Source organism: Pangasianodon hypophthalmus, chromosome 10 (assembly GCF_027358585.1).
Source record: "Pangasianodon hypophthalmus isolate fPanHyp1 chromosome 10, fPanHyp1.pri, whole genome shotgun sequence".
Classification (NCBI taxonomy): domain Eukaryota; kingdom Metazoa; phylum Chordata; class Actinopteri; order Siluriformes; family Pangasiidae; genus Pangasianodon; species Pangasianodon hypophthalmus.
Window position 1 is genome coordinate 6,070,882 of NC_069719.1, and position 26,512 is coordinate 6,097,393.

Below are 26,512 nucleotides of genomic sequence, written 5' to 3' on the forward strand. Positions count from 1 at the left end.
GACTTTTACAAAGTGCTGACACTGAAGACTCCTTTCATAAATGCTAAACAACAGAATTTGCAGAACTTCATATCAAGGATTAAACGTTTTTTTTAATCAATTTACATGGAGCGTTCTCCATTGCACATCCCTGTGTAAGTATATAGTAGAGAAATGATAACATTAGGACGAGCGCATTAATATAAACCTTTGATTTGGATTACAGCTGGAACTACTGTCAGAGCTGCTGTTTTAGAAAATTAATCAACACATTCTGACAAATCACAATCTGGAATTTCATGACTAGTATAAAAGTTGAACTTGTACAGATCTCTTAGTAAGCACCAGTGATGGCAGAATTCAACAAATCATTTCATTTGTTTTTATTGTCTCAACATAAAAAGCTTTATTTACAAAATATCACATGTGAATGTGCAAAATTCTACAGTAAACACCAACTTTTATATCAAGTTGCTGCATTAAATGCTCTGGAGTGTTTTTTTTTTAATTCCACTACGCTCTAGCCACTGCATCCGTGATGTTTTGATGTTCTTTTTTCAGTACAGAGAAACAAGACATTCCTATGTGAAACACACTTATAGTGGAAGTATAAGGGCGGCTGTTGGGCTTCAGTTGGACGTCAGTAAACATGTATGCATTTAACATTTTGTTGTAGAGAGCTTTAATTCTTCAGTCAAATGTATTTCGATCTGTATAATTTGATGAGTAGTGCTTCCGTTTCATGATTGTGCACAGACACAAACATCACAAGTAATGTGATTTTTTTTCTTATACTGTATTGCTCTAGTGTTTGAAACTTGCACAAAAATCAGATAAGAACAGCTTTGTTAAGACTTTCTCTCACTTCTGTCTATTAATAAGCCTTTAGCGTGTTGTAGTTTTGAAATTGTGTGAAATGTAAGGAACAGAACACAATGGTCCATGCTGTTATAGGAAAATAATCAACACCAGTGGGGTGTGATACGGCCCGGCATGAAGAAGAGGGAAGTCTCCTGTGAAGTGTATTATTTTCCTATAACAGCACATCCAAAAATGTTTTATTCCTGTTATAATGACATGTTGTGCTTTTTAACTGCTTACAGTTACATTTAAATGTTATGGAACCTCCACAAAACATTATGCTGTATTCGACTTACCTCAGAAGTGCGAAGTTGGAGCTTGGAATGATGTCAATTTTGACCTCTGTGCGTTCAAGGTACAAAGTGGGATAAAATTATGTTTGTCTTTTCTGGCAATAAGCTGTCCAGCTAACTGATGAGCAATGTATATTTTCCTCCTTAAAACAGCAAACTATTCAGTCAGTGTTTATAGATTTAACAAGCTAATATTGTGTGTATGTTGACTGATCTAAAGCAAATACTTGTATATACAGTATAGCTCATTTAAAGGTAAGAAGTGCTACTTTGTTTACTTCTGATGCTGTGCACAGCCATGTTGATTTGACTTGTGAAGACCACCCTGAGTTCCCAAGTAACAAATTCAAGTCGAGGGGGCGTTTTCTGTGGCTTTTCTTGGTTGGAGATCGGGAATTACAAGCAATAAGCTCTAGTCGAATACAGCATATGTACCGGTAATCACTTGCATTACAACACTAAACAGTTCCCTCACTTTTTCCTGAAGTTAATAAGACAAAAAAAATGTCATGTTACCAATAAACTGCAAAGCGCAAAGTCCTCCATCCTGAAGACTTTCACATGGCAGAAAACTTAAACTTCTGACTATTACAAAGTGCTGATACTTCCAAAAATGTTAAATAAATGTCTCCTCAGAGAAAACCTCACATTATCAATGATTATACAATTAAATAACAACACATTTTTTATGTGTGAATGAGCTGTTGTTATAGAAATGATAACCTATTAGAATGATATACACAGATGTGTTAATATACACCTTCATTTGTTACAGCACCTTCTGGATCGAGAATTCAGCAATGCTGTGGTCGCATATTAAACATCTACTGACAGAATTTAACAACTGCCCTTAGACTAAAAGGCTTTTTTGTTGTTCTTTATTTTAAATAAAGGGAGACATCAGTTATTGTTAGTGGTATTGGCAGCCTTCACTCTGTATTCACTACTGTCTTAACACTTGGACTCAAGGGAAACTGATTGTGATATCACACACTGTATTACTTACTCAGTCATGACATTTTGTGAGGTTCCTGCTATAAAAGTGGATAGTTTCAATTTCCATAGACCACAAAGTGCGATTATTCGGTGAAATGGCCACTGGTCCTTCAACATGTTAACAGAACACTGGAATGGTTTTCTCAGAGCTATAATGAACCCTAAATGTCCCCAGTGGTCCATCGCCCATGCTTGCCTCTGAGAGTTCCCTGTGGTCCATTTAACCACCGTCTGACGTCTTTTGGTCCTAAAATGTCCCCAGTGGTCCATTGACTACATTTGGCCTTCAGTGGTGCTCATATTTGTCTCAGCATGCCAATAGTTCAGTGTTCAGTCTTTCTTTCTCCCCTCCCCCCCATGTCCTGGTCATCATCCTCTGATCAGTTTGTTCATTCTAGGGGTGTGTGTTCTCATCACATAGCACAATGGAGCCCATTTAAGTCACATATATATATATATATATATATATATATATATATATATATATATATATATGTATATATGTGTGTGTGTATATATACATATATGTATATTTTTACGTATTTTCGATCGATGGCGTGTTGTGTATCGTGACCACGGTGGAGCCACTGGCCATGCTGACCTGCCTGGACGTGTTGGCCACCTCAGCTCGTGGTAAACGGAACCCGTTCTCCAAGGTGTTGGGCAAGTGTGCAAAGCCTCCCAAGTTGGTGCTGCCTCGCATGTTCTCCATTGGCAACGTCGTCGTCGTTGTTGAGGTCGTGTTTTTCCGCGGTTTGCTGGAAGTCCCACTGAGCATCCTCCTCGTGTGCATCTTCCTGTGGCAAACACACAATGTTGCTCTTATTTAGTCTTGAAATGTGCTAAACAAACCAACTGTTATTTACCATTTAATAATAAAAATAATAAAAATATTAAGTTTTGATTTATTTCTTCAATTTCCCTTTTTTGTTATCAAAATTTTTATTATATTCCATTATAAGAAAATAAGAGGTGGAAAAAATTTTATTAGACCAATGAAATTCAAACCAGGACACTTTTGTCTTTTACACTGTAATAAATTATCCTTAGATTCCACTAAATAATAATAAAATAACAACTAAAATAAATTATATTATGTACATATACATATTTCTTGAAATTCTCTATAAGAAACTTGATTTGTCACATTGTTGAAGTGCTGCTAGTCTCATTTTTTTGTTAACTGCACCAAACTGTTTCCGCTTCATGAAAAGGTTGTTTCTTTAGGAAAATACTTTCATAGCAAAGATGCACTCCATTAAAACTGAACAGGTCCCTTAACAATTAGAATGACGTCAATCTCAGCATGCTTACACATTAACTGCTGATCTAATTTAGGTGTGCTTTCAGTCTTTAAATATGTTTACAAGCTGCATACAGGTATTTATGCATGTATTTATTCATGAAACTGTTGAATGCTTATTTACTATGGGAACATGCAGGCCTATAATATTCAACCCTATCACTGTGTGTTATATGGAATGTGGATTTACTTGTTATATGTCTTCAGTATGATGAGTAGTATGCTGAGGATGATTATGATGCCGATGACGATAATTGCGATCATGGCGCCTGAACCTGGAGGGGAAAAAAAGTTTGGTTATTGATTACTGCTTTCTACTTCTGTGATTTTATGAAGACTTGTTAGTGTGTTTAAATGTGTTTTCATTCAGTTGCTTAAACTTTCTACTCTGTTCTAGAGGAGAAAATCATTAAAATTCCATAGTACTGTAGCAAATATATATATATATATATATATATATATCACACCAAGATGTCCAGATTTAATGAGCTCCAACTGAGATTTGACATAAAGACAAACAAAATAAGTAATTCTTCATTCAATACTATGAACTAGATAGTGAGATATGAGAGACTGAACTGTATTACAACTTTTAAAGCAACTGTAGGTAATTAGTGTTCAGATATTAAAATTTCTTTTTAAACCATAATCAAACAATATTGTGTATTGTGCAATCTGATGCTCACCCTGATGAACTGCTTTTAATTTTTATCTGCTCAGTTTTGAGAGGCAATCTCTGCATGTGAACGTGAGCCAGCACACTGAATGCGGAATGCAATGCAGACAAACTGCATTACTGAGGCTTTGTTTTTTTGCTTCTTTTTTTTCTTTTGTATTGTTTTGTTTGGTGTGTACATGTGTAAAGGGCTTTGGACCAGTTCTAAAAATAGGCAGTTCATTTGCATGTGAGTATATATCTAAAATAATTATATCTTAAGGCAAGGCTCTAGACAAAAAAAGTGTCATTGTCTTTATATAGTGTGCATATATATATATATATATATATATATATATATATATATATATATATATATATATATATATATATATATATACATACACACACACACACACACACACACACACTGCCTGGCCAAAAAAAGGTCGCTGTTTGGGTTTAAATAAGCAAATACTATGATTGGATCATTACTGCAGTGATTAATATGTTTCAGCTGGCAACAATTCTTTTAACCTTAACTGATGCAGTGTGTAGCTTCTCATTTCTTAAACAACCATGGCAGATTACGTATCCCCTGGTCATGGAAAAGATGTTACTGAAGGGGAAAATTGTTGGCCTGCATCAAGCAAAGAAAACAACTAAGGAGATTGCTGAAATCACTGGAACTGGGTTATGAAATGTCCAGTTCATTATTAAAGCCTGGAAGGATAGTTGAACAGTCAACTTTACAGCAGAAATGTAGTTGGAAAAAAATCTTGAATGATTGTGATCGGAGATCTTTAAAACGCTTGGTGATGTCACATCGTAAAAAAATCGACAGGAGAACTCACGGCTATGTTTAATAGTGAAAGTAATAGCATTTCCACACGCACAATGTGATGAGAACTTACAGGATTGGGACTAAACAGCTGTGTGGCCACAAGAAAGCCATTTGTTAGTGAGGCTAATCGGAAAAAATATCTATATTTTATAATATCTATAATTTCTAAAAATTCTTAGTTATTGCTTCATTCTTCTTCCTTCTCCCAATGCATTTTCAGTCTTTTTATTTATTTATATGTTTATTTATTTTTATTTTTACTGCCTCCACTGCAGTCCATGTCTGGTCTGTTCCATTTATTAACTAGTTGTTTCTTGATTATTTAGTGAATGTTATTTCTTCCACTGCAATCATGCAAGCTGCAAGAATTTTATTTTCAATTTTTTCATCTCCCTTTCTGCAGCTTTATCACTGGCACATTACACTGCTTTCCCTACTCAATTAAACATTATGTTAATCTCTTCAGTTCTTTTGCAAATCACTTCACCCACTGTTTCTCTGCATGTGCATTCGAGTACACTTCAAACACTGAGGACAGAGCAGGACAGTGCATCAGCGTACGTGATATTATAGCAGGGCAAGCAGGTGCAGGAGATGAGAGCAGCACAGAATTAAAGCTTTCCCCTGTGCATGCCTTTTCGATTTTTGTTGGGTGGTTGGGGGATAAGCGCATTGGAGACCGGGCCACTTGGAGTGCTGTCTTAAGAAAACAGTACATGCATAATACAGGGTTCATTAGGTCAAGTTTTCCAACTACATATGAAATGAAAGAGTATATGATGGACAGCTTTAACTACTATGTGTAGAGTTGTACAAAAGAAAACATTTAATTCAAATATTTAATGTCTAAATACTGGCACTTCAGAGAGTTTTTTTTGTCAAGCTAATAGCACTCAGATCTGAGTAACCACCAACTGGTGAACTGAGGGTGTGGTGTGATGATCAATCCAAAATCAACAAACATGATAATGTTTAAGTACCACCACGGTCCGAATAAACACTGCTCAAAGCCTTTATTCTGCCATAAAACCATAACTGCATGGTAACTAAGACCAACTAACTAAACATTGTGACAACGTTAGCGTCACTTTCTAACACTGTAGAACACACATAGTATATACACTTGTTTTACTGTCCTACTGAGGTTTTTCCATTTAATTGAGCTCTGAATTACATGAGACTTATTTCTTGTATGTGATGCCTTTTCCGTCCCTGAACAAAACCTTATAATCTTACATTATTAATGGTTAAACAGTTGATATATGCAAATGGTTATATGCATATGTACATTTTACTACAGTAACAGGGCCCACACACACTTACTCTGGATGAGGATTTGTTCTCTCGATTTGGTCGTGGCCAAGGTGAGGTTGGTCACATGAGAAGCTGTGGTGGCTTGCATCTTCACCAGTGTGCTGAAACAAGCAAAACAAAGTGCTTTAAAACTCAGTGTTACTGCTGAGAACAGTTCAAGACTGTGAACTTTGAGTTGATAAGTGACTCAATATTAATTACTTATGGAATTTGGCAGACGCCCTTATCCAGAGCAACTTACTTTTATCTCATTTACACAACTGAGCAGATGAGGCCCAGCAGTGGCAGCTTGGTGGTGCTGGCATTTGAACTCATGATCTTCCAATCAGAAGCCCAATGTCTTAAACACAGAGCTACTACTGCCACAGTATTATTTGTGGCAGTTATTAATTGATATTATAACCATAATAAAACCTTTTCTTAAATGTTCTTTCCTTTGCTGGTTTGTCTAGTTTATCCTACTTGCTGGAATGGTGTTGGTTTAACTGGTTAACCAGCAAGGGAATGCTGATTAACTAGCTAAACCTTCCTGGTAAAGCTGGTATTGCCTGTAAAACTAGCATATTTTTTGCTGGTTGCATGCATTATACGTAGGATGATGGTTATGCTGATGATATACCAAAAACTCCAGCATTCCTTTTTAATTGCAAAGTAATGTATATCCACCCAGCAGGAAACTGATTATTTAGCTTTTAAGCTAACAAGCTAAGTTTCGTAGCTAAAAGCAGCAGCCCAGAAAGGAAATGCATTCACTTGAACATTAACAGTGACCGATAAATTATCTGATTTCATGTCTTGTCTTCTTTGAAGAAATCTTCAAGAAAGACCACTGATAATTAATTATCCTAAAATGGCCAGTTTTTTTTTTTTTAAAGAAACTCACCAACTTTGCTTACTATACCTTTCCTGTCAATTTGAACAAGTATGTCCATTCTCCTTTGACCTCTCTCATTAACAGCATATGTCCACTCAGAGAACTACTGCTTACTGTTTTTTTTTTTTTTTTTTGTGTGTGTATTTTCCCCCCACAACATTCTCTAGTGTGAAGCCTAGGGACGGTTAAAAATGGTCAAAGTCACCGAGATCACATTTCCCCCCCCAATCTGATGTTTGATCTTAATATCATCTGATGCTCTTGACCCATGCCTACATGAGTTTATTCATCGAGCTGCTCCTCATGATATCCTGATTAGATATTTGCATGAATGAACAGATGTTAATGAACAGATTCATGTTGCATGAATAAACAGGTGTTCCTAATAAATTGGTCAGTGAGTGTATTTGTTTTAATGTAAGTTTGGTCACTATGAGGTTAGTTGAAAGGTAGGCTAGGCCTTGCATGCTAGCAGTCTCAAATATGTCGATCCTGAGAAGAGATTAATTCTGAAGAACATGGATAAGAGGAGTTCTGTGCTAGTTTTTTAATATTCGTAGAGATATTTCTGTGCTATTTCAACTGAATTGATAGATACAAATTAATTTGAAATAAATTGCTATAAAATATTGTGTGTCCCTGTGCCCTTCTCATTTGAACATGCACGATTCCGCCTGTGCGCCGCTGTAAAGGAAAGATAATCCTTTTTAGATGTCACCGTTTCCAGTGATGTAGAAACTCTGGCCAATGACGACATGATTAAATAAAAATCTTTGAATTCTTTAGCGTTTAACTATATCAGTGTTCACGTATTCTGCCAATCACATCCCAAGATTAAGATTCACTGACACAGATTAAAGATCGAAACAACATGCCCTGCCAACTTCTTGTGTTACAGAACAGTTCAAACAGGTGTGTTGGCCAAGAAGAATGTTGTGTAATAGTGACTCATTAGACTGGCACACTAGAAAATGATAATTATGAGAACTCTTGGGTGTTGCACACACCGAAAAGCTCTGAATAAATGTTTCAATCACATGTCAGAGGTGTAACCCTGTAAATGGCAACAGGAAACTCATGGCTGAAATCGTGTAGTAACTTGATCCCGCCTCTTTCTGACAGTCGGAGATCAGAGGTTGAGGGCTGCTGATAATTAAATATGGTTAAGTTTAGGCATATAAGGGCAATGTGGGAAATGTAATCAAAATCTAATCCATGACATTTAATGCATAGCTAAACTTTAGAGGACTTAGGGATGAAATTAGCCAAGTTCTGGTTAGGAAGGTGGAAACAAACAGTCTGTTTTTTTTTTTTTTTTTTTAAAAACTGTGCTTTACTTGAGTTCTTTATTTGACTTTTACTTACTACAATTCAGAGGAAAAATCTCTACTTTCTTCTAACTACATTTCTGCCACTACCACATTTCTCCACAATCATACACATCATCATGAAGTGACTTTTTAGCATCAGACAGCGTCGATCTAAATTCCTAACAATTCTAAACTTCGATTACACTATAATCTATTTGCTGTGACATACACTTTGTATTTATCAAGGCACTTTGTGTTGTGACAGCTAGCTTTTAGAATTCAGATTCTAAAATCGTTATTGTCATGCTATGTAACACCTGAGAGACTAGGAATAAAGCTGTTGTTAGTTAGCCTTAGCTTAGTTTTCCCACTTTTTCCCTTGGTTTCTTGGTAAAAAGGGCACTAATTTACAATCAGTAACTAAAGTCAGTGTGTGATTTCAAGCAGATGTCTTTCTCTTTTGTAAATCTTTCTTGTACTTTCACTTTCAAACTTTGGGTAAATTGAAAAGTTTATACATTCCTTCTTTAACCTAAGTGAAGACTTTAAAACTGTGTTTCAGCTTTTACCAGAGAATATATTTAGATGAATCCTTGCACAGTTACAGTACTTGAGAAAGAATTTGGCTACTTTTACCACCTCTGGCTCTGGCCCATATGATGCCTGAGATCAAGGTTTAGTTGGTGATGGCCTTAATGGGAGGCTCTCCCATTCTGCTGAAGGGAGGTTTGCGAAGGGGTCAATATTTAGTAAATGTGTGGAGGTAAATTGTGAAGGACCTTCAACCTTCAACTACTTAGCTTTACTGAAAAGTTTCATCTAGCACCCTAAAACTTTCTTTGGTTGGTCGCTCTGAGAGAAACCGTTAAACATTGCTTTAAAAACTGGTAAAAGAGCTATACAAATAAAATTGAATTAAAAAAAATTTAATCGACCTTGAAAGTGATGCAGTATCCAGTAGGCCTTAAACACTCTCTACAGCCAACCTGCTTTTATACTGAATGAATTTATTCTAGATAAATAATTTATTCTGCATAAATTCCCCTTCTGCTGGAGGAATTCAGTACAAACCCAAAATTCTCTAAGTACGCTCAGTCGAATTTGAGTGCTCCAGCTGGAACCTCAGGTTTTGTCTGTCATTGTTGGAAGCAGAACAAAATTTGCATTGGCTATAAAAGCTGAAAACTCTGTAACACGGAAGAGCGAGCACAGTTCGACCACAACCACACATACACACACATGTACATCTTGTCTTTACCTCCCACATACACAGAAATACAGTGGTTAGATCTATTCTTTTAGAAACAGATAAAATTCAGATCTGACTCTGAAAAGCACAGATAGCCAATAAGTTTGCAACCTTCAAGACTCTGAAGCTTATGCACAAAATTAATGTGTAATAAATATCAGGTGTTTTGTGGGCTGTAGGCGGAGCACCAGAGGATGAAAGTATCACACAACAGATCATCAGATCATCTTCGACTGTGAATTATGCACATGAACATCATAAATTACGGACTTGAACATCACACACATGATCTCCACCTGTTCACTACACATAGCACATTACTGTCCATCACACACATGATCACCTCATCAGTTAACTATACACCTAATAGACACCTACACATTTTCATCTTACATTTGAGTATGCCATCAGCTCTCCACTACACCTCATCGCCTGCCTACAGCACACCTGAGTATCGGACACCAAATCCTCCCAGTTCACTGCACCCCATTTATCATACACCTAATAATCTCTTCACCTAGCCACTCCGCACCAGTGAAAACTATACCATAGCTACACCATTCTACTCAAAATATGCAATGAAATGTAATAACACTGTAATGTAATAGGAACAATTCATGAACATGTCAGGGAAATGTCAAGAAAATGGCGCATTTACTAAACCCACAATGGCAACATACATTTGTAAAGCAATATGCCATTCATTTAAAGAAATAGAAAACTTAGAAAATGATTCAGTTCCAATTTGGAAACTTAGAGAAAACTGTTCAGTTGTAGTTGATTACAATCGCTGTAGCATTTTGTCAACTAAATCTAGAGTAAATCTAATAATACCAAAATTAGCTAAAATGTAAACTATTATATGATTATGTATTTCCATCAAAAGAGCAAGACTAAATCTAGATTTAAAATAGCTGCCAACATAAACACACCTGTTACTCATCAAGTGATTAAGTATGTGATGACTACTTCACCAGTCCACTACACTCCCTACTATCACACACCTGATCATCACCTACCCAATACACACCTGATTATCATTCCACTACACACCTGATTACCTCATCACCTATCTAATACACACCTCATTATCAGTCCAATATACAGCAGGTCATCACACATATGATCACCTCATCATACCCAACATACACTTGGATATCTGTTGATTACACAAGTGGTCATCCTACACCGGATCAACTCATCATCCACCCAATACACACCTGGTCATCACACACATGATCACTTCATGTTATAATCACGTCAATAGCCAGTCACAAACTTAATCACAGTTATTACCACCTTAGTTACATTGTTTAGTTTTACTGTACAGTACTGTGCAAAAGTCTTAATCGTACACTACTATTTTATGACTACTGCATTAGCATGTCAGTAGAAAAGAAATGAGATATCCAAACAATTTTACAGATAAATGTTTGTATTTTGTTAAGCCCTAATAGATCACGTTTCTGATAAAACATCATAGGCATTGTCTGGGATTTTACCAGAGAATTTATGCCATTGCAAATGCAAAGGAAAATCTGGATGATTTAATTCATTTTTATTGGTTGTTTTATTGCTTACTCTTCAGTATAATAATTATTTGGAAAATATAAAATGTTTCTAAGCAATTTTGAAGGCATCTTCATTTTAGTGAATTTAGTTCGACGACCTTCGAACAGTAGTGTGCCTACGAGGTTTGTATCAATAATATTAAGAAAATCAGCATCGATTCTAATTAGAGGAAAATATCCAGTCCTTTCTACCCCTCAGTGTCTACAATTACAATATGCTCTCCTTTAAACGAATATGTCCCCAATTAAAAAAAAAAAAGTAAACAACGACATGAATAGTGGTCAAACACTAATAGAATGTAAGTTAGTATTAGCCTAATGAGATTATTAACCCCTCTTACTGTGTGCTTGGTTTAGAGGTCTACATTCATCTTTACAGCACTCCTAATTTGTTCTGTTTGTTTTGGGATTAGCTACAGGCAGCAGAACAGAGGCAGAACATCAAACAGTCATAAAAGACAACTTGGATGTACTGTAAAGGTAAGCCATAGGTGTAGTCTCCACTCTCTCTCTGTATCTGACACCATAAACCTTTACGGCCTTAGTTATCACCAAAGCTGAGAGACAGCATCGCTAGCAGACCTTTACTAGCTGACTTTTAAATTCTATGTTTGATGATGATAACAATTCTTTAACCCTCAATCATGTTTCACCTTCCAATCTATTAGGAACCTTCATGCACTTATCCAATCAGCCAATCACGTGACAGCAGCCCAATGTATAAAATCATGCAGAATGAACACGGTTTCTTTGACCATGGCATGGATGCTGGTGCCAGATGGGCTGGTCTCCTGAGATATTCATGCATAAGGGTCTCTACAATTTACAGCATTGATGAGGTCACAGTGCTGATGAGAGAGGTCAGAGGAGAATGGCCAGACTGGTTCAAGCTGACAGGAAAGCTACAGTAACTCAACTAATCACTCTTTACAACTGTAGTGAGCAGAAAAGCATCTCAGTTGGACAGCTGAAGATAGAAAAAATGCTAATGTTTTTCCAATCTTCAACTGTCCAGTTTCAGTAAGTCTGTATCCACTGTAGCCTCAAATTCCTGTTCTTGTCTGACAAGCGTGGACCCTGATTTGGTCTCCTGCTGTTGTAGCACGTCTGCCTCAGGGGTTGGCATTGTACTGCGTTTTCAGATGCTTTTCTGCTCACTACATTTGTAAAGAGTTATTCGAGTTTCTGTCAGCTTGAACCAGTCTAGTCATTCTCCTTTGACCTCTCTTATTAACAGGGTGTTTCTGCACACAGAACTGATGTTTTGTGTTTTTCGCACCATTATGTGTAAACTATAGAGACTGTTGTGTGTGAAAATCCCAGGAGATCAGTAGTTTCTAAAGTACTCCAACCAGCTCACCAACAACCATGCCACAGTCAAAGTCGCTATGATTACCCCTGTCCCGCCCCCCCCCACATTCTGATGTTTGATGTGAACATTAACAAGTGTTCTTAATAAACTGACTGAGTGTGTGTCATGAATACATTAACACTAACACTGAAACAGGCGCAATATAATACATGTTTTCACTTGCCTAAAAAGGATAATACTTTCACAATATCTTAGATCTCAGAACTAAAACTGAAGAAATATTTAAAAGTAATATTGAAAATAGAGTAATTTACACGACATCCTGGGAAGATTTATACCTACAGAGCATGTAATGTATTAATATACAGTACATTGTTAAACAGATATGTTATTATTGAAATGAATTGTTTGTATTATTTGCAGTATTTAGTGTGTAATCAGTAGGCACAGAATTTCACCACACCGATGAATTTCTTTTGTTAGTTTATTTTACCAATCATTTAATTTCTGGCATGCTGCCACAGCAACTCTTTTGTGTTACATAAAATGTAATTAATATAACTGCTGTGCGTAAAGGAAACAGCCCTCAACACATGAGTCATATTTTCTATTCCGTTTAAAATAAAGATTAATTATATTTTTAATGGGTGAATTTGAACACACCCATTTGGAGTTCCCAGAGAGGAAGTTAATGCACAAGTGCTGATAACTAAAAATCTGGCAACAGCAACTCCAATTTTGCGTCATGCAATCAAGCGGGTTTCACACACAGACAGACAGACACACAGACAGACAGACTCACACACAGACACACACACAGACACACACACAGACACACACACACAGACACACACACACAGACACACACACAGGTGTCTTGAATAGCACCTTGTCATAAAATGATCATTGTGACTCATGGCCTGTTCGGTCTTCTTTCTGTGTGTGTGCAGGCTTTCATATCTTGATGGTGACCAAATGTCCCCACCAGGATAGAACGTCTGACCGTTTTGACATTGTGAGGACAGTTGGCTGGTCCCCACAAGGAAAACTGTTTTTTTCCCTACAAAAACTGTAGCTTTTATTAAAAACAAACAAACAAACAAACAAACACATTAGGTTAGATTTAGATGTAGCATTAATATTTAGTCAGTAGAAGGTCCATACAAGGATAGTGTGTGTCACAAATTCATATTTATACATTATTTTGTGCCATTTGTTATTTTTTTTTTTTTTGAGAGGCCCCAAAATGTTCAGCCAGTTTAACAGATGAACCCTTAGACAGTGTTACCCTTAAGGGTAAGTCTCTTGTACATTAAGCTAGAGGATATAATGTATCTTTGAAACTCATTTAAGGTACAAAGTTAATCCTGCCTGTAATGCTGTGATTGCGGCCGTGCCTTTCTTGTCATTTACTACTTCATATACATCTTTACTGGGCTGACAGGTTCATTTTAGCTGTTATATTTCCATCGCTGCTATCTGATCTGAGGGTGCTAGTCTGCAGGTTATTCCCTATGGATCATTTACACAGATTAACCTTCTGTAAAGTCTGCCTGTAATCGTATAAATTATTCTGAGATTATAATCATTCTGGGTGTGGGAAACTGTCTGGCCATTATATAGCCTATAAACATGATGTCAGTTTTCACAATCACGTGTGTATTTATCCATCTGACTTTTACTCCTTTCTCTCTTGCGCAAGCAGCAAATGAGTTCCTTTTTGTGAGTTCCTGCTGAACTAAGCCACTCACACACACACACACACAGCCAATGTGAATAAAGTTCCCACTGGTCAATATTTAACTAGTAAATCTCTAGCTGGGAAATTCATTACAGACCAGGTGCACTGAGTGTTTTCAGCCACTGTGTTGTCATCACATTGAATTTTGCTTTCAGTAGCAACCATTAAGATGTCTCTGTACCTTCATTCAGCCTTGATCAGACAATGGTCCAATTCATCAGACACCTCCAGCCTGTGTGCATGTCTTTCAGACTTTAGTTCCAAGAGTCTAAATTAGCTGAGCTTTTCGTCTTATGGGATTTCATGCATTAACAAACCATCTCAAAGTGCAACTGAACAAAACCTAAGTTATTTATTTAATTTTTATTATTAAAAACTTATAATACATCATTTAATGCAAGATCAATAATAGACAGAGAATCCTAACAGTTCTGTTATGGTCATAAATGACTCATTTCATCAATCGCATTATAATTATCCATGATGCTAATATTAGCATTAATAATAATAATTGTAACGATTAACATTTCGTGCATATTGTGCCATGCTGCTTTAAGGGATTAACCAAGAAACAGATTAGATGGGCGTATACAAGAAGCCGAGTCTTGCTTTTGTGCACTTTCAGGTGGCTTAAATTACATTTCTGCTTTTACGCAGTGCACACAGTCGAATATTCAAGTAAGAAGGTTACAGAGTCAATAGGCAAGTTTTCATCTGAGAGATCATTCATTCATTCTTCTGTAACTGCTTTATAGATAGATTGTAGTGAAATTGTAGTGTTATAGTAGCAGCATCAGACTATACACAACATATACATACTGTATATTAGAATTACCAAGAAAAGTTTAAAGAAAAAAATTTTTAAAAAAGTGCATATCCTGGTCAGGGTCGCAGTGGACCTACACCCTGGATGGGACGCCAGTCCATCGCAGGGCACCATGCACACACATTCACACCTAGGGGCAATTTAGTAAGGTCAATACGCCTACCATGTTATTGAGAGGTAGGAGGAAAGTAAAGAACCCAGAGGAAACCCAAGAAGACATGCGGAACTACGCATAGATAGTACATTTACAGAGATACAAACATTTGAAATGTTTGCCAATTTAGGTGAAACCATGATTATTACTAATATTTTACAAATATCAACAAAACCTATTCCTATTTTTTCAATCTCTGACTTTTTTCTTTTTTGAACAGAATTCTGTGTTCATATATGAAAAGTTGTGAAAAACTATAATGGAAATGTAATGGAAAAATAATGAGTACACATAAATTATGTCATGTGACTAGATGTTCATTATGTTCCCATAACAATCTAAAAAAATGAACCACAGCACATTTTTGCCAGAGGTTCAATTTTCTGTAAATTGCTTGCTTGCCTGTCATCTTTATCACACAACCTATGGGGTGGTAAAAGGGCAATTGTTTTCAACTGTGCTGATTAGCTGAGACAGAAAAATGACAAGAATGAGGCTAATATTAATCAGTGGTGTCAGGTCGGGTTTCGTCACACCTATCAGCAGGTAATGGAAAACTGCCGAGAAGCCAAACAAAATACGTAAAATGTGTCAAATGTATGTGTGTAGTTTCTACTGGAAATTACAGCATTATGTAAAGCATTTTTCTTGCTAAAATAAATTCGAGAGAAATGAACTGCAGCAGCAAAATTCTACATATTTTAAATACTATTTACTTACACAAAATGTGTGTAAAGTTGATGGAAGCTTAGCTTGTAACATTACCACTGATACATTAATACTACACAGGTTCGTTATTACTAGTCACATGACTTAAGCATTCTGTCTTTATTACTAGCCAATGCCTAAACCATTAGGAATGCGACATGTAGAAACTTAACCATTCAATTCAAATAGCAGATTCCAACAATAACAACTACATTGAACGCTGTTGCCCCTGTAATTCAACACCAACTGATTTTACTAATATCAGCAGAGGTTGAGTACACAGGTACCCAAATCCTTTACTCAAGGAAAAGCGCAATTATTCATCTAAATAAATACTCTGGTAAACACTGAAGTATAGGCTTAAATTCTTCACTTAAGTTAACACAGAAAAGTGTAAACTCATAAATTTACATAAAGTATGAAGGTAAAAGTAAAAGAAAGATTCACAAAAGAAAAAAGACGTCTAGCTCAAATCACGCACTGATTTCAGTTTTATTCCTAATCTCTCAAATGTTACCTAGCATGATGACAACTCTGAGGACACAAACTATCTGAATGCTAATAGCTAGCTGTCACAACACAAACTGTCTTGATAAATGCAAAGTGTACTAAGAAACTGTACTTTCCCCCTCTGGATATCAGTAACATGCACTCAGTCAGAGTAGACTAATGATTAAAAGCCTCTACTGAGCTACTTACAGGCCAGAAACACTTGTAAATATACACCTTTTTTGTCATTTGATTGAATCCACTGATTTACTGCATTCATTAACCAGTAATTTCTGATCAGGATAGTTTCTCATATTACACGTAAGATGCGATGATCACCTCTAAGCAGAAATATTTACCAGCTTCCTTTGAAAATTTTGAATTGTTTCATTTTCAGTACAGTTCGTTTCAGTACTGTTAAAACCAGAAATTCTACATTTGACTAAGGACAGCCTTCAATGATCATCATATGGCCACTGAGGTCAGCATATTGAATGACAATATTCATAAAAATGGGTAGAAATCTCAAAAATGAACATCAAAAAAATCTCTCTCTCTCCCTGTGATAGACTGGCATCTCATCCAGGGTGTATTTCCGCCTTGTGCCTAGTGTTCCTGGGATAACCTCCTGATCCACAGCCACCCTGACCAAGATTACATATTTACATATTACATATTTACTGAGTTAGTCGCTATTTGGCTCTAATAAAAAGACAAAATTTTATAGTAAAATTTATGTAATGTGCCTATTTTTTAAAACTTTTCTAAAATAAATCTTTAGTGAAGGAAATATATATATTTTTTTTTAAAAGAGGTCCCTGACTGAAAAAAGTTTGAGAACCCCTGAACTAGACTTTTTGAATGAGATTAGTTGGAGTATTGTATTAAAAGTTACTCCAGTGTTTTTATTTTACACATAATCATGTGCATGAGCATTTCCCATCCATGTGCCACTAGCACACACATTACACTTACTCTTACACAAACTCTCTTATCATGGAAGTGTAAAGGCAGTTGTTGAATCCTGCCAATAAACTTATTTATTTAGTTAGTTTAGTTTATTGAAGGTGTATGTAAATGAATCGTGAAATCTGTACAATTCATCTTTTCAGAGATGGGACTACTTTTTTCAGAGGGAAAGATTTTTGGTTAGCAGTGTATTTGTGTGACTCTGATGGCTACTCACGTGGCCACCACAGAACCTTTGAGAAAGTGCATATTTTTAGTGTACTGCTCCAGTGTTGGAAAATTAAATAAAAGTCTATAAGTACAGCTTTGGTAGCACATTCTTTCATGTCTGTCACCTAAGTTTTGTTTTTAATTGAAAATTCAATAGCTATTGCACTGTGCAAAGGTCAGAGAGCACCCTTTTGTTTTCAGTCAGATGGCCATAACACTTACTGTTAATTATTTTGTGACAAATAATAACGAGGGGAAAATGTTCAGTACATTAATTCCATTTTCAGTCAAACAGACATCCAGTACTAATTTACTGTATACAGTTCAACAATAAATATCAATATTACAAATAAAATATTATATACTATATACAGATTATAGATGTTTTTTTTAATCTGTTGAAATCTTTGTGATATTCAGTTACAATAAGTACTGAATGGACATTGGATCAAAGACAAAAGGGTGCTCTCTGACTTTAGCTGTATACAGTGGGGTCCAAAAGTCTGAGATCACATTGAAAATCTAGGATTTTTTTTTAATAAACAGAAGATTTTAGAATTTTGAAATATTTAAAACAAATAAATAGAGACTATTTCTAGGTCCCTATTTAAATGTAAGCAAATGGGTGATATTGACCATGTTAACTGCTTTGTACAAAAGGTCAGATTTTCCTCATGTCTTATCTTTTATTGATGCATGTGTTCAGACGACACTCTGATGGATTTGATCTAAAATGGATCATGAGGTTTTGCACAAACTTGTGGAGTCCATGCCAGCTTGAGTGAACACTGTCATTAAAGCAAAAAGGGGATGTACCAAATACTAAGAAACTCTGAAATTCATGTAAATATTTCAAAAATTCTACTTTTCACAAGTTGTCAAGAATATATTTTGTAACGAAAAATGGTTGTATTAGAAAAGAATGCAAAATAGAAGTATTTTCACTAGTGCTCTCAGACTTTTGGGCCCCACTGGTGTAAATAATCTGGATTCGCCACCCATTTTTGTACCAAACTGGAAGTGCCAAAATGTCACAACAGGACATTGGTATTAGACTGTTTGGAATTTAATCTCTTCACAAAACTTTAAGATTCAGCACAAGTTCAGTCATCTTTTTTTTAGTGTAATGCAGGTTCTATTTCTACAGTTGAGGCTCAAAAAGTGCGTTGGCATAGTAGAGAACAGGAACAGCATCAAACATAATCAAGCCTTGAACATACATCTGTTAAAGCCAGCATATAGGAATGTTAACTATTCACTTCCACCAACGCGTCTGTTTTCACACACACACACACACAAAACACACACGCAAACAACACAAAAAGCCCCTCAACAATACTGCTGTTGAACTGAACAATCAAAGCAAACACGCTATACACGCAGAACAGAATAGACAGTTAGTTCTAGATTAGATGGTGATTCTGAGTTGGTTAAATGTACCTTCTCGATCACACCTGCTTGTGGAAAAATCTCTCCCTGCAGTGCAAGCCTCTCAGTCCACAGAGCAGGGCATAGTCCAGCAAGGTAACGTGGCTGATGAGAGAAGAACTCCAAAGAAAAGGACCAGGTAAAGCACTTTACCAGAAAGCCATGGAGAAAAGTGTGTGTTCGCGTCTGTTGTGTGTACCTGGCTGACAGGTGTGTGTGGCGCACTCTACTGTGGTGAATCGGAGAGGAGGAGGCGGCTGGTTTTTCAGGTCTGGCCTGGCCCCCTAGGCGTGCCGCACTGGGAATACAATACACACACACACACACACACAGATCTCACACTGATCTCATACTGCTCTCACCTTTACACATGCACTTATTGATCTCGCACAGATTTCACCTACCTACCCACACACACTCTAGCACTGGTATCACAAATACATGCGTATTGATCACAGCTGCACACAAAAACACAGAGGTGTGTACATGAAAGCATACATTCATGTGTGCATGTGAGAATTAAAAAAAAAAAAAAAAAAAAAAAACAGATACAGAGCATTACAAAATCTGTATGAAAAAAAAACCAAAAAAAAAAAAACAATAAAAACAAACCCCTGTGCCACAACTATGCAAATCCAATTGTTCTGGTAGTGGCTGAGAGATGTACTATCTTATCAGTCAGATTTAAATGGGCAACGAGAGTGTGTGTGCATCTGAGACCTAACCTCAGCTGATGGCACAAAGACATGGATACAGATTCTCCATGTGCTCAATCAGAAGCATTAAAATATAATCTAAAAGGAAAACTCCATTGTCTTCCCACATTATCTCTATCCAATGCATTCACATGTATGACTTCCTAAGATAATAACTAGCACATTTCCATATACTGAGAAAAGAAAAGTAAAGCCTATTAATTAGTTAACACATGTAGTTTTGTCTAACTTTCCAACCTGGAGTCAGTTTATCCATCCATCCATCCATTCATCCATTCATTTATTTATTCATTCATTAATCTTCAGTAACACTTTATCCTGGTCAGGGTCCATGATGGATCAGGAGCCTAGCCCAAGAACACTGGGCACAAGGCAGGAACACGCCCTGGTTTGGATGCAAGTCCAATGGATCAATATCTTCATTCATCTTCAGTTAAACTTTATCCTGGTCAGGGTCACTGTGTAAACAGGTCTTCTGTTGTTGTCTCAGTACAGTATGTCACTGTCTGTGGTAAACACACACACACACACACACACACACACAAGATGACAGTAATTGTGTTGAAAAACTGAAGTATCCTGTTAATCTAACACAGATTTGCATAAAACCTCACCTGGCCAGACATTGTTGTTGGATTGTTTGGCTTTTACCCTAATCCCTTCACACATTTTTTTTTGTTTTGTTTTTTTGAAACACACAATTCATCGCAGGTTTAGTCTGCTTTTTTCTGTGACGTACTGATACTCTTTCTAATACTGAAGCTAAACAGGGGAGGAGAGAAGACCATAGGAAATGGCATCAAGCAGAATCAACATATGAATACAAATACAAGTCTTGCTACACAAATAACAACACTTCAATACAATGTGTGATGCGTGATAGATGCCGGAGTTTTACTTTATGTTTAGAGCTATTGTTCTTTCTGAAAATAATGAACATAGATATAGAGGTCAATTAAAAATGTAAAAGATCAGTGAATATTTAGGATGAACAATAGACACACTGTATAGTGTAGTGTATTATATATATCGTTTTGTATTACTGTAGTTTTACACTTTCACCTTATACTTTCAAGTATTTTGCATTACATTGTAATGTGTACAAATATATATATATATATATATATATATATATATATATATATATATATATATACACACACACACACATACACTGTATATATTGTATATAATGTATACAGTGTGTATATATATAAAATATATAGTATTTAATTATCTATATAATTATATATACATATAGATAGATAGATAGATAGATAGATAGATAGATAGATCTCTCTGACTTTAAAAAAAAAAAAATGAGAGAAAATACTGCTAATAAACTGCTATTAACCAACAATGTACTTCTTCTTGTTCACCCTTGTGCCCATTTACCTCTGACTAATCTCTGATCCAGTTCATGAACGTCTTATAAAATACACATTGTGTTATATGTGTATACACATTGTCAGAATATACACATTGTGATTTTAGGCAGATTTTTTTTTTCCCTTTTGTCAGTCTTTCCTGTACTTTCATACTGAAAGAGTATGACTTTTACATTCAAATTTAGGAGTTTATAATATTTTACCTACTTTGAGAAAAAAATTGAAGCTATGCTTCAACTTTTACCAGAGAATTTACATCAATAAGTAATTGTACTTTTATATGAGAGAAAAATTTGTCCATCTCCATCCTTCCCTAACTCTATCTCTCCACCAACTCTATCTGAACACTTCGGACTTCTTTCCCTTAATCTAAAAGCATCTGTAACTGGATGCAAGACTAATAATGGTGTGTTTTTGCTTCTTCTAGTGAAAAAAGATTTTCGGCTACTGTTACATAAATCTGTTTTCTCATGAGCCTCAGGCTCAGCTGTCAGACGAGGTGACGTGGTGGCGACAGAAGTGGCTCAATCTACTTCCTTCCAATTTGAACAAGATGAATCTGAAAGTTCTGAGAGTAATAAATGACTGGCATTGTCTGATCTGAATAATTGACAAGTTGCATAATAAAGTGTTTTAACATGTCCTGAAGAAAGTACTAAAATGTTACAAGATCATCTTTACAATTTAAATTTTTCTAAACAATGCCAGGATTCATGAATATGCATGAACAAGCAAATCAGAAATGCCCACTTGCATACTCCATTTTTTGATATATTCTTTTTTTTTTTTTTTTTAAGGATGCCAGTTGTATCAAGAAAGAGAAAATCTCTCTCTCTCTCTCTTTCTCTCTCTCTTTCTCCACTAATTGATTGATAGAGAGCAACCTTTGCTCATGTACACATCTGGCTAATAGATTAATAGATTAGAAGTGTTTGCAGAGCCAAAATGGTCTGTTATTACCCCTTTATTGCAGAAAGGAAAATACAGAAGATGGGATAGAGAATCACACATTAGGATTGATGCTTGTTGATTCAGATACTGCGTCACAATGAAAAATCCCCAGAAAAGTGAACTTTGTGCCAATCTAACCTGCTAGCTTTTTGGCTAGTAAGCAATCTGAGATCTTCCACTGTAAACACTTTCAGATAAGCCTAACCAAGTGAATCCATGATTTCACAATTCGTGATGAATCAATGAATCATATCTGGTAAAAAAAAATCATGTGAAAATAAATGAATTGTGCAAATTAAACTGATGCTTGCAGTGCATCATGGGAATACACACACTACTACGTCATGATGGGTAATTGGCTAATTAGCAGTTTGTACAAAATGGCGCTCTAGCTAAGCCTGGCATGTTAAAGACAGCTAACTCGTGTTTTATTGCATTCGAGTATTGGCTTGTAAAGTGTAAAATTAATCAGCGCTCGCAGTGCATTATGAGAATGCACATGGACACTTCACCTCAAGAGTACACTGTATGAGCACTCAAAAACAATGACTACAATGCTTGAATTTTACACATTCTAGCATTTAAGACGTTTAGTCCTTGAAATTATTGTTAGGATAGGAATTCTAGTGAAGCAAAACCTCTGAATCAAACCAGATCTACCCAGAAAAAAACAAAACAAAAAACAACAACAAAAAAAACAGATCCAGGTGAGCAGCATAGAAAGATATGCTTTTGAGGGAAGGAGAGAAGAGAAGCCATCTCTCTTTCATGTGTGGAGGTGGAGAGATTATAAAAGGCCTTGAACAGGAGGACAAGGATCAAAGGTTTGCTGCTAGATGGAGTCCGCATAGGATTTAATACAATGTACACTAGGCTTTCCCATAATTCTCTGCCCATGGGGCGGGTTGTCAGTCCAAACTGCACAATCACTCTGCAGAATCATGTTATTTTAATATATACCCTTTTTAACTGGTCTCAAGCATATTGAGATACTATAAATTCAATCCTGGTGGCATATGGGAGCCCTTAAATCTTAGCATAAACTTTGATTTAAAATATAAAACACAAAATACATTTAAATACAGTTTCTTGAATGCACGTAATGCTCATCTGCACTTATAGGTGCTCTGAGGTGTTGTGGAACGCAAATATACAGGTGTAGAAAATTAAAACCAAGAAGGATGTCTACATGTGCTGACAAAATAGCTATTGGCTGAGTAAAAGGAGGAAGTGTGTCATTGTCTCTGCTTTGCACCACACAGTGACAATTGAGAAAGGAAAGTGAGACAGAAAGCGAGACAGAAAGAGATAGAGCTTACGGCAGAGACTTAAGCTTCAAAAGCTCAAATCAATGTAACATATGTATGCAGTGACTGTCATATTACATACTGTGCCAAGTATTTTTTTTCATTAAATCTGAAGAGGATGGAACATATGTATTCACAATGAGTGCTGAGAGAAAAAGCAGTGCATTGACAAACCTATAATACAAATAAGACTATAAGACAATTTTTTTAAAGCTACATATTTGCACATTGACTAAGTGCAAATTGGCATGTACCAGTGAACATTGCTCATGGCAGCAATTTAAAAAAATCGTACCTTATGTAGACTGTAGCACAGCGTTCTGTGTAGACTAATAACGCTGACTGCATCAAACACACATTACTATAAATATGAATAGATGCTGAGTTATGTAATAATGAACAAACAAATGAATAATATTTAGTTTTAGCTGTTACAGCTGAAGTCACAGTTAAATAATCCTGAAAGAACCTTCACTTGCCCTGTCCCTGGAGGCTAGGGTGAAATACAGAGACCCCTCCCCGCCTTTTTTTTTTTTATTTTTTTAAATAAAGGGGGAAAAAGTGGGTAGGAACCCCAAATACAGATATCATTCTCCATGTAAATAAAACAAAAAATGTGTGTCTAATGCTTTATTTCCTTTATGACTCAAGGGAACTTCTGAAAGGGTTCCTAAGGTCATGTTTAGGGACGTAGGATTAGAATTGTGTGTTTAAAGTGTTAACTTGGCTTTCAGGCAGTTGAATGGCTGAGTGTGCTTGAAAGTGATGACAGTCATGACAGTCCTTACTAATGCTAACTCCAGTTTAACCACCGTAGGTTCTGGGGCGGGGCTTTGAGATCATGGGTGGGAATAGGGAGTTTACAAATGAGCTTCCAGCGGCAGACTAGAAATCAAAGCTGTTCAGTAGCTGTTTGGAAGCCGTTTGGAATTTGCTGAACTTTTAAATGAATTATTAAATGAATGACCAAATCAATGTTCATAAAGCATCTGCAAAGTCTATACATTCTGTTTGTAACAGTTATCCAACCTTCCTTTAGATTTTGTAACAGGCACATTTATCTTGTAGCTTACTTATATAAATCAATAATAAAAAATAAAAATTAAATAATTTTTATGAAATGAAAAATATTCACGCAGTTTTTGCAATTTATGTCTATTATACTGATAAGCTCCACATTAGAAATAATATATTTATTTTCAGCTGCATAACTGACATTATGCTCTATTATTATTATTATTATTATTATTATTATTATTTAAATGAAATAAAACTGTCTAAAACAAGATTTAAGACCTGTCCTTAGCACTAGTCAATATGAGCACTGATGAAAGGTATCCATTAACACCAACAAATGGCTGATTGTTTCCTGAAAACAGAGCCCTGACTTTTCTCCATGTGGGCTTGCTCCCTCTGGCATGAGGACGAATCAGATAAACCTGGAAAATGAGAGCAGAGTAGTGCCTCACTCACTCTTTCTCTCCCTCTTACACACACACACACACACAAGACCTGAAATAACCCAGCTTCTCTATTCAGGCCAGAAGCTTCTCATTTCCATATTTCATTTAGCTTCTAAAGTTATCTTCCTCTTAATGCCATCTGAGTTTTTTTTTTTTTTTTTTTTTTTTTTTTTTAAGAACACAGCCTTCGAAAGCTGATGATTCACAGGGTGTTGCATGAGTTACCTGCTTGGTGAACAACCTGATCTGTAAGGTAACTTTAAAACACCCCTAAATGCACCTCTTATTCATTGTTTCTCAGTTACGGAGGAAACATGCTAATACTCAACTAATATTCATATGAGCTGGTGGCAGGACATATACACTAACTACATAGGAACACTATTTTAAAGCCTACATATTCCTCTCCGATTTTGTATTGTGGCATGGCAACCCAACAAATTCAGCTGTATCTTCATAAAGCTGGTAATTAATTAGACACAATCTTATCAGAAAACCAACAGCTCACATAAATATAATTACCCTGAACCTCTTACACGTGTAAATACCTGAGAGAGAAAGTCTTGTCACAAAATGTCAAGATACTCTTGTTTACTTACTCGAGCCAAAAAGTTGACACGTCTATTTACACAGTGCCACCTGTAAAAGTATGTACATTTATGTTAGTTACATGATAGTTGTATGTATATTCATTCTTTTATCTTCATTAACCTCTTTATCCTGGTCAGGGTCGTTGTGGATCTGGAGCTTATCCCGGGAACACCGGAAGCAGGGCGTGAACACACACTGGATGTTATACCAGTCCATCATAGGGCACTGTGCGCGCACACACACACACACACACACACACACACACACACACACACACTATGCACACACACATTCACACACAATTTCACGTAGCCAAACTTCACACTGTGGCCCAGTGCGAAGCAGAGTTACTGTTACCAACCCTGAAGTTGATTATTTTTCTATAACAGCACATCCTGAAGTGTTTTATTTGTCTTACACCACAGCAATTTGCCAATCATTAAATTTTGATTCATTAATAAATGATCAGTTTAGACTTAGATTTAATGTCATTTAAAGTCTGAAAAACAAGTTAGTTTCTGTTGTTTGCTATAGCAGCTATAAACAGTCGTTTCCTCACCAGCATCTTTTTTTAACTTCCTTGAAATTAATAAGACAAAAAAAATGCAGCTTATCATGTTACAGAGAAATCAAAGTGCAAACTCCTCGGTCCTGAAGCTTATCCCTTCGTAGAAATCTTACTGATTGTTATAATACGCTGACACTGGAGACTCCTTCCATAATTGTTAAATAAACATCTCCTTACAGAAAACCTCACATATCAGAGATTATGTGAAAAGTCTGCCATACAAGTCCCTGTGTGTTATTACTACAGAAACAATAATGTATTCGAACAAGCGCATTAATATAAACATGTACTTTGATGCCGTTGTTTTAGAAATTTAATCTACACCTTCTGACCAATCAGAATAGAGAATTCTACAGTGCTGTGGTATAAAGATCATTATAATAGATATTATAGTTGTTTTTTTTTTTGTTGTTTTTTTTTTTTAAACAGGTACAGGGATAAG

At 36.0% G+C, this 26,512-nt stretch overlaps 1 protein-coding gene across 1 annotated transcript; it reads right to left on the minus strand.

The window, feature by feature from the left end:
• Positions 1–338: 338 nt before the first annotated feature.
• ncmap (non-compact myelin associated protein) lies at positions 339–19,576 on the minus strand. Its single transcript, XM_026944119.3, has 4 exons — positions 19,099–19,576; positions 6,255–6,346; positions 3,623–3,707; positions 339–2,926 (listed from the first exon to the last, which is right to left on the minus strand). The coding sequence occupies exons 2-4, from the start codon at positions 6,331–6,333 to the stop codon at positions 2,665–2,667; spliced, it is 426 nt and encodes a 141-aa protein (XP_026799920.1). The 5' UTR covers positions 6,334–6,346; positions 19,099–19,576; the 3' UTR covers positions 339–2,664.
• Positions 19,577–26,512: the final 6,936 nt, after the last annotated feature.